The following is a 16,953-nucleotide window of genomic DNA, read 5'->3' as shown; positions in this document are numbered from 1 at the left end:
CCTATGCGACCCCCTATGCCCCCACCCTTATTTAACTCCCATTGTAATACCCTAGTGACAACCCTGAACAATTAATAAACGTTTGATATTTTTCTAAAGTTGGTGCAACACGAAGGTATATAAAGAAAACCTTTTTTCCCGACTCATTGAAGTGGGTCAGTGGATGGGGATTCTTGTAATATAAAAAAAATGTTTTTCTGTTACAAATCATGATGTATTGTTTTATTTGTACATGTTATGCTGCCCACCAAGGGCCCTTGATTGGACTAATAAATATTCTTATTCTTATTATTCTATATCTGTATTCTCCTGTCAATAGTTTAAGCTGGGACTCAGTTATACGAATTAGTATATAATAGTTGGGACTATCATACTAATTAGTATAATAGTCCCAGGTCTTAGTTTTTTTTCCCTATTCTTTTTTTTTGTTGTCCATTTTATCTATTCTCTCGTGTTTTGTGAATTTGTTCCATATTTCTCTTTGTATTTTCTTTTTCTTTTGTATATATATTATTCTCTATTTTGTAGACCCCAATAAACATCCTCATAGAAGGACTTAGACAATTCCGAAAGGGACAACATTAAAACTGTCATGAAGTCGAAGAATGGATGATGAAAAGTGTATACAGTGTATTTTTGGCCAATTATTCTCTATTTCATATACCCCCAATCCACACCGTCATAGAAGGATTTAGAAGAACCGAAAGCGGCAATATAAGTCGCAGAAAAGGGGTTAAGAAATGGATGATGTAAAAGTGTACATGCAGTTTTTTTAATTTTTGTAGATCACAGTGGCGGATGCAGGAATTTTCGAAAGGGGGGGTTCTAGCCCAGGGCAAAGGGGGGGGGTGCAAAACATATGTCCCGATTCAAATGCATTGATCGGCCAAAAAAAAGGGGGGGTGCGCATCCCCGGAACCCCCCCCCTCTGGATCCGCCACTGGATCAGAACCTCAAAAGAAAGATGCGTTAACAGTAAATTATAAGATGCCCACATGCACTTTTATTTAACAGTCATAGTCAGATTCTCTTTGTAAGTAGCAGTCTTACACGAAAGACTTTTTGAAAGAAGTCACAGAGGCAAATATTCGGTTATTCAGAGGCTGACCCAGCGTGGTTGGGGAAGGGGTCGGGTCTTCCTGATGATTTCAAATTTGTATTTTTAGTACATTTTGTGATTTGTAACTACAGCCTATTTTTATTTCCTGGAATCTGCCCGTTTTTAAAGATAAAGATTTTTTTGCAGGGGCCTTTTGTGTGCATTATAAGATTAACTCATTGTTGAAGGTTGTACGATGACCCACATATATTAAAACTTTTAAGTCATTTCGGGTCTCTGTTGACGCGATGTCTCATATTGGCAATCATATGCTCTACCTTTTTTTAATATCGACAACAAATATATGTATAGCGTTTGTTCAGACTTTGTAACTTATTGTGAGTCTTATGTAGACGAAACGCGCGTCTGGCGTATAAAATTATAATCCTGGTACTTTTGATAACTATTTGTAACTTATTGTTTCCCGTCTAACATAATGTCTAATTTGGTACTATAAGATCATTGTGAGTTCATTTAATGGAAAATAAAGTTACCATATTTTTCACTGTCCAGTATCATAGACAAGCACGGAACAGCGAAAATCGGAATCAAATTCAACAATTGTGGAAGGCTATCATACAAAGGGACGTAATTCAAGTTAAAACGCAGGACTAACTAGAACGAACGACACTGAACGAACGACACTAAAAGCGTATCAATCCATCAATCAATCAATCAATCAATTTAGAAATATTTTCTTGATTGATGGATTGTTGTTTTCATGTCGTCCGTGGCAAGTATCCAATGCATGTTTAGGACGATCGAATAAAAAAATGATACCAAAATACCTTTTCCAGACAACTATTAATAGAATTAAAGGAGATAAGGGATTAAAAGTCAGCGGACAGCAATCTCAAGACAAAATTAATCAAGCAAAATATGTGACCAAGAGACACAAACCCGACCATAGATCAGACAACAGCAGAAGGTCATCAACAGGTCTTCAAATAGCGACAACTTCCTGCACCCGGAGACGTCCTTCAGCTGGCCCCTAAACAAATATAGATATAGAAAGATGTGGTGTGAGTGCCAATGAGACAACTCTCCTTCCAAATAACAATTTATAAAAGTAAACCATTATAGGTCAATGTACGGCCTTCAACACAGAGCCTTGTCTCACACCGAACAACAAGCTATAAAATTAAATGGCCCTAGAATTACTAATGTACAACCATTCCTAACTTACTTAACAACCAACTTAATATAATCTTCCTATTGTAAATGTAATGTTTAATTTGTTCTCTTCCAGGAAATCCATGAAATACTTGCCAATGTACATTCAATAAACATCAATAATAACCAATAAATCAATAACCTTGCAATCCCCGTGATATATTAAACCGTTGAAAAACACTACCAGGAGGAGTTTCTCTAGAATTGAATTAAGAATGAATATGGGGAATATGTCAACGAGACAACAACCCGATCAAAGAGGAGAAAACAGACAGGCAAGTCCACCAATGGGTCTTCAACGCAGCGAGAAAATACAGCTCACATAGACGGGCTTAAGCTGGCCCCTTGCCAAGATTGTGTACTAGTTCAATAAAAGTGGACGTCACACTAAACTCCGAAATATGTATAAATGAACTAAAATTTTGAAAAAAACAAGCAAGACTAATAAAGGCCATATGTTTTTGACCTTGGACGGACTCACAAATACGGACAGCAGTGGTCCTTTTAAACATCCATTTATGCTAGTATTGTTGTCAAAAGTTATGCCCCTCAGTTATCTGTTTAAATTTTTGTTTTTGTTTATACGGGTGATTACTAAAGTACCTTTTTCATAAATATTACAATGATGCCAAGGACTAGCATCTGCAGGCGAAAAAAATAAATCGACTTAATCTAGAGTTATGCCCCTTAGCTTCCTCATAAATATTTTTGTTTTGTTTTATGTTTTAATATAAATTCAACGTCGTTGACCATTTGGCCTTACATACAGGTCAAGTACGAATATGACAATAGACATTTACCGTTCAAGAATCAGAAATACTGCGGGATGATGTACGAGATCACTGAAAAGGGAGAAAGAGGGTTCGCACGCTCTTGGGAGGTGGGATATAGGGGTTTAAAATGAAGATGTAGGATCTAGAGAATACAAAAAGTGGATATGTGGGAAAGAGGTTTAAGAAAGGGCTAGGGTATGTGAAAAAGTGGCAAGTGGATAAAAATTACAAAATAGAGATCATCTAATTGTTTTCTTATATTGTTTTGCCCTCAAACACCAAATTGCCTAATTTGTCATATGATACCGTTTCCTATTTAATACGATACATGTCAAGCTGTTTGATGATCTATTTTTAATTCGTTTGAGTGCATGCAGTCAACAACTCAAGTGACTAGAGACTTGTATTTGAAATACGGACGGGAGTCAGGTACATTGACCATTGAGGTCAAACAGAAAGTTTTAACGGTAAGATTCTGTTTGTTTGTTATTTGTGTTCTGCACACATTACCTTTCTTATGTTTGAAAATTTCTTTTCATTTTTATATAAAAATGAGAAGATATGTTATGAAAACCAACGAGGCAACTATCTTCCAGAGTTTAAATTAAGTGGAAGTAAGCAATATCAGGCCACCGTACGTGTACGATATCAGCAATTCAGCAATGAGAATATAAAACCTATGCAGCATATAGTCGGCTATACAAGGTAATTGTGAAACAATTCAAAAGGGTCAATAAACCAAGCAACAGCCTGATTTATCAAAACCAATTTACGAACAAAATATGACAGACATGAACCAGCGACAATCACTAACCTACAGGTTCCTGACCTGGGACAGACACTGACACACAGAATGGGACTTGGTGAAACATGTTTGAGCGCTAAGCCCGCAAGTGATGTGACAGCTCAACATAAGAAGAAACTTAAAAAAAATCTGTTGCATTTGGCCTTACGCAAAAGATTAATGAGAGTCACAAAAAAGAAAACAAATCCAAGACACAAAACACCAAAACACCAAAATAAAAGAACTCGAAATTACTAAAAGCTAGTTCCTAGACAATAACCAATATAGTTGAAATTGTCAAGTGTTTTGGGGTTAGGGAGGTCTACACCCTATTTTGGGGGGTTGGGCGGGGATGAAAGAAATTCTTTATGACGCATATGTATGACCAATTAGATAATGCGCCATATTTACTTTATCTGTGAACCCTATATGTACACATATGAAATTTCTGATTTATCAACCACCGGATAATTATTCATATCAAAAATTATTTGATTAGATATTAATGACGACATAACTCGAGGTGTTGACCTGATCAATTGGTTATATAGGGAATTTTACGGACATTTGGTCTTTTCAGTATAAGAATTAGGTAAGTATTGGATACAACTGAAAGTACGGAGAAAAAAATGATCAAAAACGAAATTTTACATGTATTTTATCGTGACTGTTTAAGGATGAATGAACTTGTATCTTTCGTGAAAAAGTGAAAGGGGCGTACGCGTATTATGTACAGGAATAAGGACATTGGACTTTTGTATTGTCTGATGATTATATCAGTAAAAAATCATATTTGGTAGAATTATTGTTTAGAAAGTTGTAAAGGAAACGAGTAAGTATTTCCAGTTTAAAATGGGAAAAGTAAATTAATTAAAGTTTTTATCTAATTCACAAATATGTTTGTAGAACTCATAAGGTTTGTCTTTTTTCATCGGTGACTGTTGCAAAACGCAAATAATAAACGTGTATGACACATATTTTTTCTACTCATAAATGGTCGTTAAGTATGGAATATCAAACATATTCGATGTAACCGTAACTGACGAGCAAGAAAAAAAACCAGGAACCAACAAATGTTTGTGTTGTGTATCTTTCTTATTTATTGTTTCACGATTTCATTTCCCGTTAGGTTTTGCAATGCCAATATGAAAACTATCATTTTCATTAAAAATCAAAAATCAAACAGAAACAAGCAACTCCCTCAGCACCAAATTCCCAGAATTAGAAGAAACAAAATCTACTAAAATACTAGTATGCTAATTATGTAAATAGGATCGGGAACAAAAACAAAGAGATATAACAATGCTTGAGTACCGAAGCGGCCGACTGGTAACTTAAAGACATTATCAAAAAACCTGCAATTCGAGGTGTTGTTGAAAGCTTAAACTGTAACTAATCGGCATACATTCATGTTTTGTTGATTTTCTTCAGTCCATAAGTTATGTAATCATACAAAACTCATTCCAATCTTCTTTTTTTTAAATACTGAAATTTTACTTTCAGAATGGGTTGTTGTGATGGATTTGCTCGTTGTGTCCTTGTGACATTCAACATACTATTTGTTGTAAGTACTTATTATCAACTTCGAAGAATTGATGGTATAACACTCGTTTGTGAACAAGATGAAAATGGGACTTTACGTACATGACTTCTAAAGAGAGAATGTTTGTACTTTGGATTCATATTTATTCGTTGGAAACCAATTATCCCTGATTTTGAGGGTACTCACAGCACAACAAAGTAAAATGTTGAACGATTTTGGAAAAATCACGAAATCGAATATCCACGAAAACGCAAGAAATTTTAATATTCGAAAATAAATGATTCAACAGTATAGTTTTACCTACAAAGATTTCAGGTGACATACAAAATAATAAGAGAAGACATCACAAACACGAAAAATTTAAGCTAATAAAGCGAATGATCCCTAAATGTTATCGTCGATGCTTTAAAGGAACTTTTGTCGGAAAACCAATGCAAGTCTTTGCAGAGAAACTTGCTGTTCGCTTAATGATCATTATATTCTAGATCTAACTACCAGTCAGCAAGTAAAATCTTTATACTCCTTTATTAGACAGTATATAGAACTGAGGATAGTGAACAATTAGCTATTGGTAGTTTGTTTTGTTGTGCTGTGGACAATTAGTTATGGGTCTGTTGTGTTGTGTCGTGTCGTGTCGTGTCTTGTTGTGTTGTGTTGTGTTGTGTTGTGTTGTGTCGTGTCGTGTCGTGTCGTGTTGTTGTGTTGTGTTGTGGTGGTGTGTCGTGTCGTGTCGTGTCGTGTTGTGGTGTGTTTTGTGCATGTTTAATGTTTTATTCTTTTTTGTGTAAACATAACGAAGGCCAGTGCGGTTGATTTTATTGTAGTTTGTATGTCATTATGTCTTTGACTCCTTATGAATGTAATTTACGCTTTTAAAATAGAACAACATCACCGTAGGAAAAAAAAAAAAAAAAAACCACACAATGTATTTTATAACTTGCTTTATGTTTCAGCTCACAGGTGTATTTGTACTGGGTGTAGGAATATTTCTAAAAGTAAATCCTAATTTACTAAACATACAACATGTCATAGAACTGAACTCAGGAGACAAGTACATATCTACTGCTGCTTACATATTAATAGGCTTCGGTATATTCGTTTTGCTTGTCGGTCTGTTTGGTTTTATTGGTGGATGCAAGCAGATCAAATTCTTCTTGGCACTGGTAAGTCAACATACAATACGAAATGATGGAACAGATCAAATTCTGTTTGGCATTGGTAAATCAAAGTACAGTATGAAATGATAATGCTTAATGCTCAATGAAATGTATGTTGGAAATTCATCTTCGACTTCGCTTCGGGTCAATTATCCATTTATAATTTACGATTATGGCCAAACTTCATTATTCTAAATACTTTTCGAAATATCTGTACATGTAGCTCTGTACAAAATTCAGGAGAAAAGACAACGTTTTAGATGATGAATATATAAATACACAATTTGCACAATTGTTAGTGTAATTTTGGCTCGCCGATGGAAAGTTGTCTCATTGACAATCATACCACATCTTCTACTATAGTATTCTTGTAATACGGATAAAAATCATTTAAGAATTACAATAAATGAAAGACTATAAATATGGCTTATATATGGCATCGTATACTATAGTCCGAAATTACTCTGACGTCCAACGGCTGTTTTGCCAGACAAGCTGGGGTCCCACGGCCCAAGCTTGTCTGGCTAAACAGCCGTTGGACGTCATGAAGAGAAATCTCGGACTACATATACTCATACTGTTTATTTTCCTTTTTAGTACATGGGATGCGTGGTGCTTGTGTTCCTTGGTGAATTTTCAGCAGGAATCATTGCTGCTGTTTACAAAGGAAAAGTAAGCTTTTGACAAGTTGATTTGATTGAGAGAAAAAAAGATGTGTATACGATATTCGTAAATGGTGTAAGAAAAAATAATGATTTTGACTAGCTTAAGACACAGACTCACTGAGAGTAAAGCAAGTCTCGCTCAATAAAAGAATGGAAAAATGAATAACTAAAATCTGTTACTTAATGGATTTTTTTGGGGGAATATTTATAATGTAATATTCATTATTCTTGCAAACAGTTATAAATATCGTATAATAATAAGTTTGAAGAAATTATGAAAAAAACTAAAACAAAACAACAACAATCTAGTCGGAAATAGATCTGTAATAGATTGGTGATACAGTCCAGAAAGAATTTGGGGTAAACATTATAAACTCTTCCCATTAATGATTTCTTAATGACTATATGAACCCATAGCAATTGAATATACTATTATTACGTTTCAAACGATGACTAAAACTATTTGTTTTTGTTTAAGGTAGACGACACGCTACAAACTGTATTAAGAGAATCTCTTTCGGAGTATGATTCGAAAAATAAGACAAGTGAATTGGTCAATAAAGGATGGGATGGTGTACAGAGCTGGGTAAGTGCAATATAGAACCCCAAATAATTGACGGCTTTTGCTTCTTTAAATTCGCTAAAATTGATATCATATAGAATCATCAATATTCTGTATTTAGAATTTAAGAAACAAAAGATATGAAGTACCGACCGTGCAATAACCGTCAAGATCGTCATAAAAAAATTCGACGTAAATTAAGATATGCAGAATTTTTATCTGGAAATATGATTGGTTTGTTGATTTTTGGTGTTTAACGCTACTTCATGGAGAGTACTCCGTCCTTCTGCAGGAACAATGACAATCCTAGTCAGTTAACTATTTACGCACTAAAAAATTAAATAATATATTCACAAGGGTGTACCACGTCTAAAAATTACCACTGAAAGTAAACCGATATAATAAAATGTTCTGTGAAAAAGTGTCACTGCTAATAATAAAATAGAGAATGGAAATGTGGTATACGTGACAGAGACAGCAAACCGACCAAAGAGCAGATAACAACCGAAAGCTACCAATGCGTCTTCAACGCAGCGAGAAAATCCCGTAACCGGAGGTGGTCTTTAGCTGGCTCCTAAATAAAATATGTAATACTTCTGTAAAAATGGACGCCACACTTAACTCCAAAAAATATGAATGAACTACTAGTAAAAGTAGACTTACAACGGCTAGAGGCGCATGACTTAGTTTGGGACTACGTTTTGATGGTAAATCGTAATAAAACTATGTGATGATTCCGTTTGAACAACAGACAAGAAGCTGTCATATCTATCTCGACGCCTCATCTTTCTTTTTCAGTTAAAATGTTGTGGCGAACGCAACTTTACAGACTACACTGTAATGAAAATACCGCTTGCTGGTGACGTAAGTTTACATAAAAAAAAGGCAGTGGCTATTCGTCCGGCTAGCCGGACAAATAGTCAAAAATGTCTATTCATCCGGCAAGCCGGACAAATAGCATTTTTACGGTTTTTCGCTATTTGTCCGGCCAAAAACATAATGATGAAGATATAGCTTTGTGTTTTGTAGAATTTAAATAAAGCACGAGTTGTTTTAATTTTTTTTGTCTAACGTAGTTTAATGAAAAAGAACTCATTATAAAAAAAAAACAAAAAAAACTATACATTTGATTCAGATTTTCTTATTCTAATATTCTAAAGGAATTTGGTTAGGAGGAGGGGATGATTCTCTCTTTTGTAGTTCTGCCTATGAATTTCATGTAAGGTAAATAGTCGGGCCAATCATTATTGGATTATATTTTTTTGTTGAGAAAGGTTTCTGCAGATATTTTCAGGTTTGTTTGAGACATGTTTTCAGATGTGATCCATTAGTAGTTTCCATGTGGGAAACTATCAGACCAATCTATTTGATGTCTGAGGGTTTTAGCTGTTCCCATAATGGATCGGTAGTTTCTTTCCGAGATCCTTTATCGTAGGATTTTCGTCTGTCCTCTACCAGGAATACAGCTGGGCATTTAGCGGTATCGGTTTGGATTCCAAGTATGTCCTCTCCGCTTTCCCGTTCGTTGTGTAGGCATTTGTGCGGCATCCGGGATGACCTTATTCTTTATTTTGTATATAATGGTTTTTTTTATATTATGCTTTTTTTATATTTTTGAGGATGGGCGAGTCAGGTGAGTGGGTGTGTTCGTATGCTTTATTACATTGTACTTATTGTTTTGGGGAAGGTCTTCCTTTTTACACCATAACCCATGGTGGTGCTCCTACTAAAGGAGGGAGATACGGAACATACATTGGCTTTATTTATGATTCTAAAAGATCCTGAATTTATTGTTTCTGTGAAGTTTGGTTAAAGGAAGGTCCCCATATGATTATGCACGATTCTTCACGTGTAACCTGTCCCCAAAAGTAGGATTTTGTTTTCGATAAGATTGTTTTAGAAAAAAATGTGTATTAGATACAACAGAACAAACAGGGGGGGGGGGCTACCCAAACCCTGGTGTCTTATTCACAGCCAAGGCATATCAGTTTGTTCATATATCTCCGTTGTAGTGAACTGGAAAATAATGCATCCAAGCAAGTTTGATATATCATTTTTCATTCAAGCAAGTTTGATATAGTATTTTTTCCGAATACGTTTTGCCTCCATAAGGTAAATGGGCACGGTAAATCATCAATTTCACTTCGATTTCAGGCTTATTCCTCGCAGTTAACATGTACACGCTATTATTATGGAATCACTTCTATATATATACATTTGTTTAAAGTAATCACATTCTCTCAGGTTTTCTTTATGACATCTTAAAATATAAGTAACGATCTCCAATTCTCAAAACGTCCATTGCATACGCGCGTGTGTTATCCGACACCGCGTGTGTTATCCGACACCTCATCCGGGACACTTTCCGCGTCACATGACACTTTTGTTGATATTGAAGATTTGCGCATCCGCAGACGGATGGCCGGACGCCGGAATAGAGATTTTTAACTATTCGTCCGGCTAGCCGGACGAATAGACACTCCGTAAAAAAAATTCCTGTGAAATTTATTTCCCATGACTTCATTGATACGTCTATAAAAAACAGGGAATGTAAAATGAGCACCCTTCAAATAAGGATCTAATTGTCTGATAGTCATGACGATACACAATAGGTGAAACAAGAAGAGAGGAAAACGATACAATATGGTTATTCAAACTCAGAAGTCGAAAACTAACTGACAATGCCATTGCATAAAAACGAAAAAAAAGACAAAAAGACGCATGCACAACAATACACAAAACATTTAACATAGAAAATTAAACTGAGCAACACGAACCCACTCATAACTGTGGGTGATCTTTGGTACTCCGGAAGGGTTAGATAAGTGGTTGTTTTAACTCTTTTGTAAGAAATGAGAAAAACAAGTGTAAGGTTGACTGTTACAGAATGTCAAAGCGGCAAAATTTGCAAACATATTAAACAAATTAAGAAGCAATGAGTTAATGGGAGCAAACGTTGACTACCGCTAGAAAATGAGTATACATTGCATGGTTATTGACCTCAGGACCCCTAAATGAGTTGCTACTGGGGTCCCTTATGGTCTTTATTCATCCCAAATGAGTCAGCAATGCTGAACCAGTGACCATAACGAAAATCGCAAGGAATTTACAATTGTATTTACTAGTAAATTCAATAAATATTCTGTTATATCAGAAATTGTCATTGAATTCGAAAAGCATTCGCGTACACGTTTGTGTCTGAGGAAATAAAATATTTTCTCTTTGTGTTTGTATAACGTTGAAAACTATTTAAATATCTAACTGGAAATGTTAAAATCATTTTTAGAAATAAGTTTCGGATTCTCGCGTCTGAGGAAATAAAATATGTTCTCTATGTCTTTGTATAACGTTGAAAACTATTACATATCTAACTGGAAATATTCAAATTTTTTTAGAAACTTGTTCCGGATTCGTGCTGTGGATCAAATAAACAGGAATGCCAAAAAGAAGCAAAGGCAAAAGTAAAACCATTTAAAAACTTGTATTACCAGGTAAGTCTGATTAAATAATTTCATAGTAAGTCTAACTTGTATATATTCGATCTTCATCTTGTATTGGAATGTCATTTATATGCAGTAAATAAATATATCAAGTAAAACTTTTATTGATACTGCATGATAGATTCCCTTTAAAGTTGCCTGTATTGGTTTTACGGATAAGTGTATTTTTTTTCTTTCAGGGTTGTTACGATCAAATGGAAAACCAAATAAAGTCACATATAACTCTTCTGATAGGCGCGGGAGTTGGTGTAGCCATGTTTCAGGTAAGAACAGATAAAGTCATGATAACAGTTTTTTTGTTTCGTATCTTTTTGTATATGAAGTATTTTCACACTAATAGCATCTGATTTATATTTTATAATGATGATGTATTCAGAGCCAATTTCTGTTTCTTTATAAAAAACACAATTATAGTTTATTTTCACTATTACAGATTCGTGAATAGATAAGAAATTAATTGAAAGTTGATGACGCAAAAGGAAATAGATAGATCCAAAGTTTTGGAAAGGATTTTTTTTAGTTTTTAGAACATGGGAACGAGAGAAAGAAAGTATTTGCAATTAGAGTTATCTCTCTTTGATCAAAAAGCTGAATCATATTGCATTAACTTCTGCCATGTTATGATATACATTTTATTTCAGTTGCTTGGTATATTTTTGGCCTGTGCAGCATGGAAACGGAGTGGAGATGATGATATTATTTAAATTTACCTACTTTTCTATTTATTTTGGTTTTGGTGAGATATTTTGTGAACTGAACTTATAAGGATAAAACACTAATGTATACTATTGAATTGTATGTTCCATGTATAGATAACGTAAATAATTGTTAAACATTTTTAATTCATTGCTATTATTTTGAATTTCAGTTACTTGGTATATTTTTGGCTTGTGCCGCTTGGAAAAAAAGTGATGATGATGACCTAAGAGTTTAACTATGTTAATATTTCTTACAAATGTGTTTTTATTTGAATTGTTATGAACTATTAATATTCTTTTATAAAGATATGCATGTAAATTTTTAGTTTGTTAAGGTTGGATTGTTGAACAAAATATAAGTTGTAACATTATTTGCGTTGTAAGACTTTGCTGTGATCTGTTGAGATTTGTAATTAAAATTTATCGAAAACATCGGTGTTTGTTTATCTTCCAAATTTATACTTATTAATTATCCATAGATGCTTACTTATCTTAGCAGGCCACTGATGTTTGCAAATATGAATATAGCACCTGTGGATAAATGAGATCATGTGATGACCTTCTATTTTATAAATGTTTCTATAGCCTGATAATGGTTGCACATTTTACACGTATTTTACCAATTAAAACTACAGAATAGCCTGGAAAAGAATAGTTTTCATTTACACCAAATAAGGGCTCCAGGAGGGCATATATACTAGCATTCACCAATAGCATTACAATGTATAATAAGGGCTCCAGGAGGGCATATATACTAGCATTCACCAATATCATTACAATGTATAATAAGGGCTCCAGGAGGGCATATATACTAATATTCACCAATATCATTACAATGTATAATAAGGGCACCAGGATGGCATATATACTAGCATTCACCAATATCATTACAATGTATAATAAGGGCACCAGGATGGCATATATACTAGCATTCACCAATATCCTTACAATGTATAATAAGGGCACCAGGAGGGCATATACTAGCATTCACCAATATCATTACAATGTATATTAAGGGCACCAGGATGGCATATATACTAGCATTCACCAAAATCATTACAATGTATAATAAGGGCTCCAGGAGGGCATATATACTAGCATTCACCAATATCATTACAATGTATAATAAGGGCACCAGGATGGCACATACTAGCATTCACCAATATCATTACAATGTATAATAAGGGCTCCAGGAGGGCATATATACTGGCATTCACCAATATCATTACAATGTATAATAAGGGCTCCAGGAGGGCATATATACTAGCATTCACCAATATCATTACAATGTATAATAAGGGCTCCAGGAGGGCATATATACTAGCATTCACCAATATCATTACAATGTATAATAAGGGTTCCAGGATGGCATATATACTAGCATTCACCAATATCATTACAATGTATAATAAGGGCTCCAGGAGGGCATATATACTAGCATTCACCAATATCATTACAATGTATAATAAGGGCTCCAGGAGGGCATATATACTAGCATTCACCAATATCATTACAATGTATAATAAGGGCTCCAGGAGGGCATATATACTAGCATTCACCAATATCATTACAATGTATAGTAAGGGCTCCAGGAGGACATATATACTAGCATTCACAAATATCATTACAATGTATAATAAGGGCTCCAGGAGGGCATATATACTAGCATTCACCAATATCATTACAATGTATAATAAGGGCTCTAGGATGGCATATACACTAGCATTCACCAATATCATTACAATGTATAATAAGGGCTCCAGGATGGCATATATACTAGCATTCACCAATATCATTACAATGTATAATAAGGGCACCAGGATGGCATATACTAGCATTCACCAATATCATTACGATGTATAATAAGGGCACCAGGATGGCACATACTAGCATTCACCAATATCATTACAATGTATAATAAGGGCTCCAGGAGGGCATATATACTAGCATTCACCAATATCATTACAATGTATAATAAGGGCACCAGGATGGCATATACTAGCATTCACCAATATCATTACAATGTATATTAAGGGCACCAGGATGGCATATATACTAGCATTCACCAAAATCATTACAATGTATAATAAGGGCTCCAGGAGGGCATATATACTAGCATTCACCAATATCATTACAATGTATAATAAGGGCACCAGGATGGCACATACTAGCATTCACCAATATCATTACAATGTATAATAAGGGCTCCAGGAGGGCATATATACTGGCATTCACCAATATCATTACAATGTATAATAAGGGCTCCAGGAGGGCATATATACTAGCATTCACCAATATCATTACAATGTATAATAAGGGCTCCAGGAGGGCATATATACTAGCATTCACCAATATCATTACAATGTATAATAAGGGTTCCAGGATGGCATATATACTAGCATTCACCAATATCATTACAATGTATAATAAGGGCTCCAGGAGGGCATATATACTAGCATTCACCAATATCATTACAATGTATAATAAGGGCTCCAGGAGGGCATATATACTAGCATTCACCAATATCATTACAATGTATAATAAGGGCTCCAGGAGGGCATATATACTAGCATTCACCAATATCATTACAATGTATAGTAAGGGCTCCAGGAGGACATATATACTAGCATTCACAAATATCATTACAATGTATAATAAGGGCTCCAGGAGGGCATATATACTAGCATTCACCAATATCATTACAATGTATAATAAGGGCTCTAGGATGGCATATACACTAGCATTCACCAATATCATTACAATGTATAATAAGGGCTCCAGGATGGCATATATACTAGCATTCACCAATATCATTACAATGTATAATAAGGGCACCAGGATGGCATATACTAGCATTCACCAATATCATTACGATGTATAATAAGGGCACCAGGATGGCACATACTAGCATTCACCAATAGCATTACAATGTATAATAAGGGCTCCAGGAGGGCATATATACTAGCATTCACCAATATCATTACAATGTATAATAAGGGCACCAGGATGGCATATACTAGCATTCACCAATATCATTACAATGTATAATAAGGGCTCCAGGAGGGCATATACTAGCATTCACCAATAGCATAACAATGTATAAACAATCATATATGCAATACACAGGCAATAGATATGTAACATGTGTAATAAAAAAATACAACAGAAAACACACAACAAAATTATAGCAATATATTATAATTCTTGTACTAATAATATTGTGCTGACATTGACTCAAGTGCACCAGGTTATTGTATTTTTACTATATAAAGAAACAACAATAAAAAAAACAAGAGGCTTACGTAGTGTGTGAGAAGAAACTGATGACAATTATTGAACAGTCGTCTGAATTCATTGGAACCCCCCTTTTTGACGATCAATGCAGTTGAATGGGAGCATATAGTTGGAACCCCTCCTTTACTCTGGGTTGGCCCCACCTCCCCCCTATTTTTTTAAAAGTGGTTGGATCCGCCCCTGCCCTCAATTACAAGTGTTAAGGTTATGACCTCGTTTTACCTCCCCAAATATGAGTATTTTCAACTTCAGTTTTATACTTTACTTCTTTCACTGATACATCGTATGAGCAGATGCAAACATATAGAACAAATTTTGAATAGGGACATAAGGTTGGAACCCCTCTCACCCAAACTTTTTCTTTTTTATCTTAATTACGGGTATTAACATAAGAAACAAATATGAATATGTACTGCACTGTGCGGATGAGACAAAATCCGGGTCATAACAAATAAAAACAAATAAAAAACAAATAATCAAGAAATAAGAAACAAGATGCATCAATAAATTGCTACGTGCATTGCATTAAATAAATAATATACAAATGCATTTGGCCAAAGCGTGAAATATATGAACATAATACAAATATGATTCGTATCGGTATTAATACTATGTAACCAAACTGTATATATATATTGTCCAAACTGTAATTTGAATATATATCTGCCAGATATATCAAGTATTTATAAATCTTAAATACACTTTTAAAGGTGGGTGCTTTTGAATTACAATGAGTTGTATTTTTGGTATACATTGTATAAAAGCTATTGAGACAGTAAAACCACTGTCTGCCTTCTTCGGTTTTTTTTTCCAATTCCATTTTGTCGTACGTTGTCTTTCCCTTTCTTTTCATTTTATTTTTTCTCACCTCATTTCCTTTGCTTTCCATTTTTCGGTTCTGCCAAACCAACAAAAAACTTGAGGTGGCACTGACTGCTTTAGAGGGAGCACACTCCAGCCATGCCTCAGTCATTCCCTATATAATCAAAACAAAAAAAAATCACAAAAAAGAGGGTGCCTAGTTCCCCTAAATCCCTATCTGTGAAATGATATAACAATAAATATCAGTGAGAAAATGGGGAGGGACGAGACAAGATGAAAAAAAAATTATTCCCCTCACTGTTTGCATCAAACAGACATTTTTTTAGTATTACGGTTTTCCCCGATGCTCTGTTCTAAGTTTGTTCACTATACCGACTCTAAACAAAGCTTGTTCATTTACATATTATTGCAAACTTTGAATATGGATTTATGAAAAAGAGAAGTACTTAGAAAGTAATGAGGCAAAATAAGTTTTTTACATCAATGTATGTAATACAATTCGATGTAAGCTCGTAAAGGTAGATCGTTTTCACCTGGTTCAACCCATGGTCACTGTATACATACTCGGTTGGTACAAGGGAACAATAACTTTCTCAGATAACGTTATCGTCAACTTATCGTATAAAACTTCATATCAGAGGGTCTGTATGGTAGGAAAAGGGGTTTTTATTTTTATATACTTTTATTTCTCTCTCTGTTTTTTTTTTATTTTTCTTTATTCTTTGTATCTATAAGTGCACTGTTTGATCTCAATTTTTCTTTTCTTTGGCGGCCCGTTATTTCATATTTACTATAAACACAAACTTAATATTACACAATAAGAAAACGACCATTTATTTTCAAAGGAGGGGTGGGGGTTGTTATTTTGCCTAAAAAAAAGTAT

General features: G+C 34.5%; 1 protein-coding gene across 4 annotated transcripts; it reads left to right on the top strand.

Moving 5' to 3' along the window:
• The first annotated feature begins 3,403 nt into the window (after window positions 1-3,403).
• On the top strand, window positions 3,404-12,384 carry LOC134684117 (tetraspanin-7-like). Of its 4 annotated transcripts, none has more exons than XM_063543392.1 (10): window positions 3,417-3,512; window positions 4,329-4,421; window positions 5,333-5,393; window positions 6,326-6,535; window positions 7,127-7,201; window positions 7,673-7,780; window positions 8,555-8,620; window positions 11,152-11,247; window positions 11,436-11,519; window positions 12,125-12,384. In XM_063543392.1, exons 3-10 carry the CDS (start codon window positions 5,334-5,336, stop codon window positions 12,188-12,190), a joined length of 765 nt encoding a protein of 254 aa, XP_063399462.1. In that variant the 5' UTR covers window positions 3,417-3,512; window positions 4,329-4,421; window position 5,333; the 3' UTR covers window positions 12,191-12,384. The 4 variants fall into 4 exon arrangements, with proteins under 4 accessions (XP_063399463.1, XP_063399462.1, XP_063399466.1 ...); XM_063543396.1 differs by lacking the exon at window positions 12,125-12,384 and adding an exon at window positions 11,898-12,051; XM_063543393.1 differs by lacking the exon at window positions 4,329-4,421 and having other exon boundaries at window positions 3,404-3,512.
• The last annotated feature ends 4,569 nt before the right edge of the window (window positions 12,385-16,953 follow it).

The sequence above is a fragment of the Mytilus trossulus genome, chromosome 9 (genome assembly GCF_036588685.1).
Source record: "Mytilus trossulus isolate FHL-02 chromosome 9, PNRI_Mtr1.1.1.hap1, whole genome shotgun sequence".
Taxonomy (NCBI): Eukaryota; Metazoa; Mollusca; class Bivalvia; order Mytilida; family Mytilidae; genus Mytilus; species Mytilus trossulus.
This window is presented reverse-complemented; position numbering and strand designations above follow the sequence as displayed.

What these genes read in the sequence shown, in the direction of transcription:
- LOC134684117 (XM_063543393.1), top strand. Translation starts at nt 5,334, where the DNA reads ATGGGTTGTTGTGATGGATTTGCTCGTTGTGTCCTTGTGACATTCAAC. An exon ending in GGGATGGTGTACAGAGCTGG is followed by an intron (nt 7,781 to 8,554) that starts GTAAGTGCAATA and finishes TTTCTTTTTCAG; the next exon opens with TTAAAATGTTGTGGCGAACG. An exon ending in TTAAAAACTTGTATTACCAG is followed by an intron (nt 11,248 to 11,435) that starts GTAAGTCTGATT and finishes TTTTTCTTTCAG; the next exon opens with GGTTGTTACGATCAAATGGA.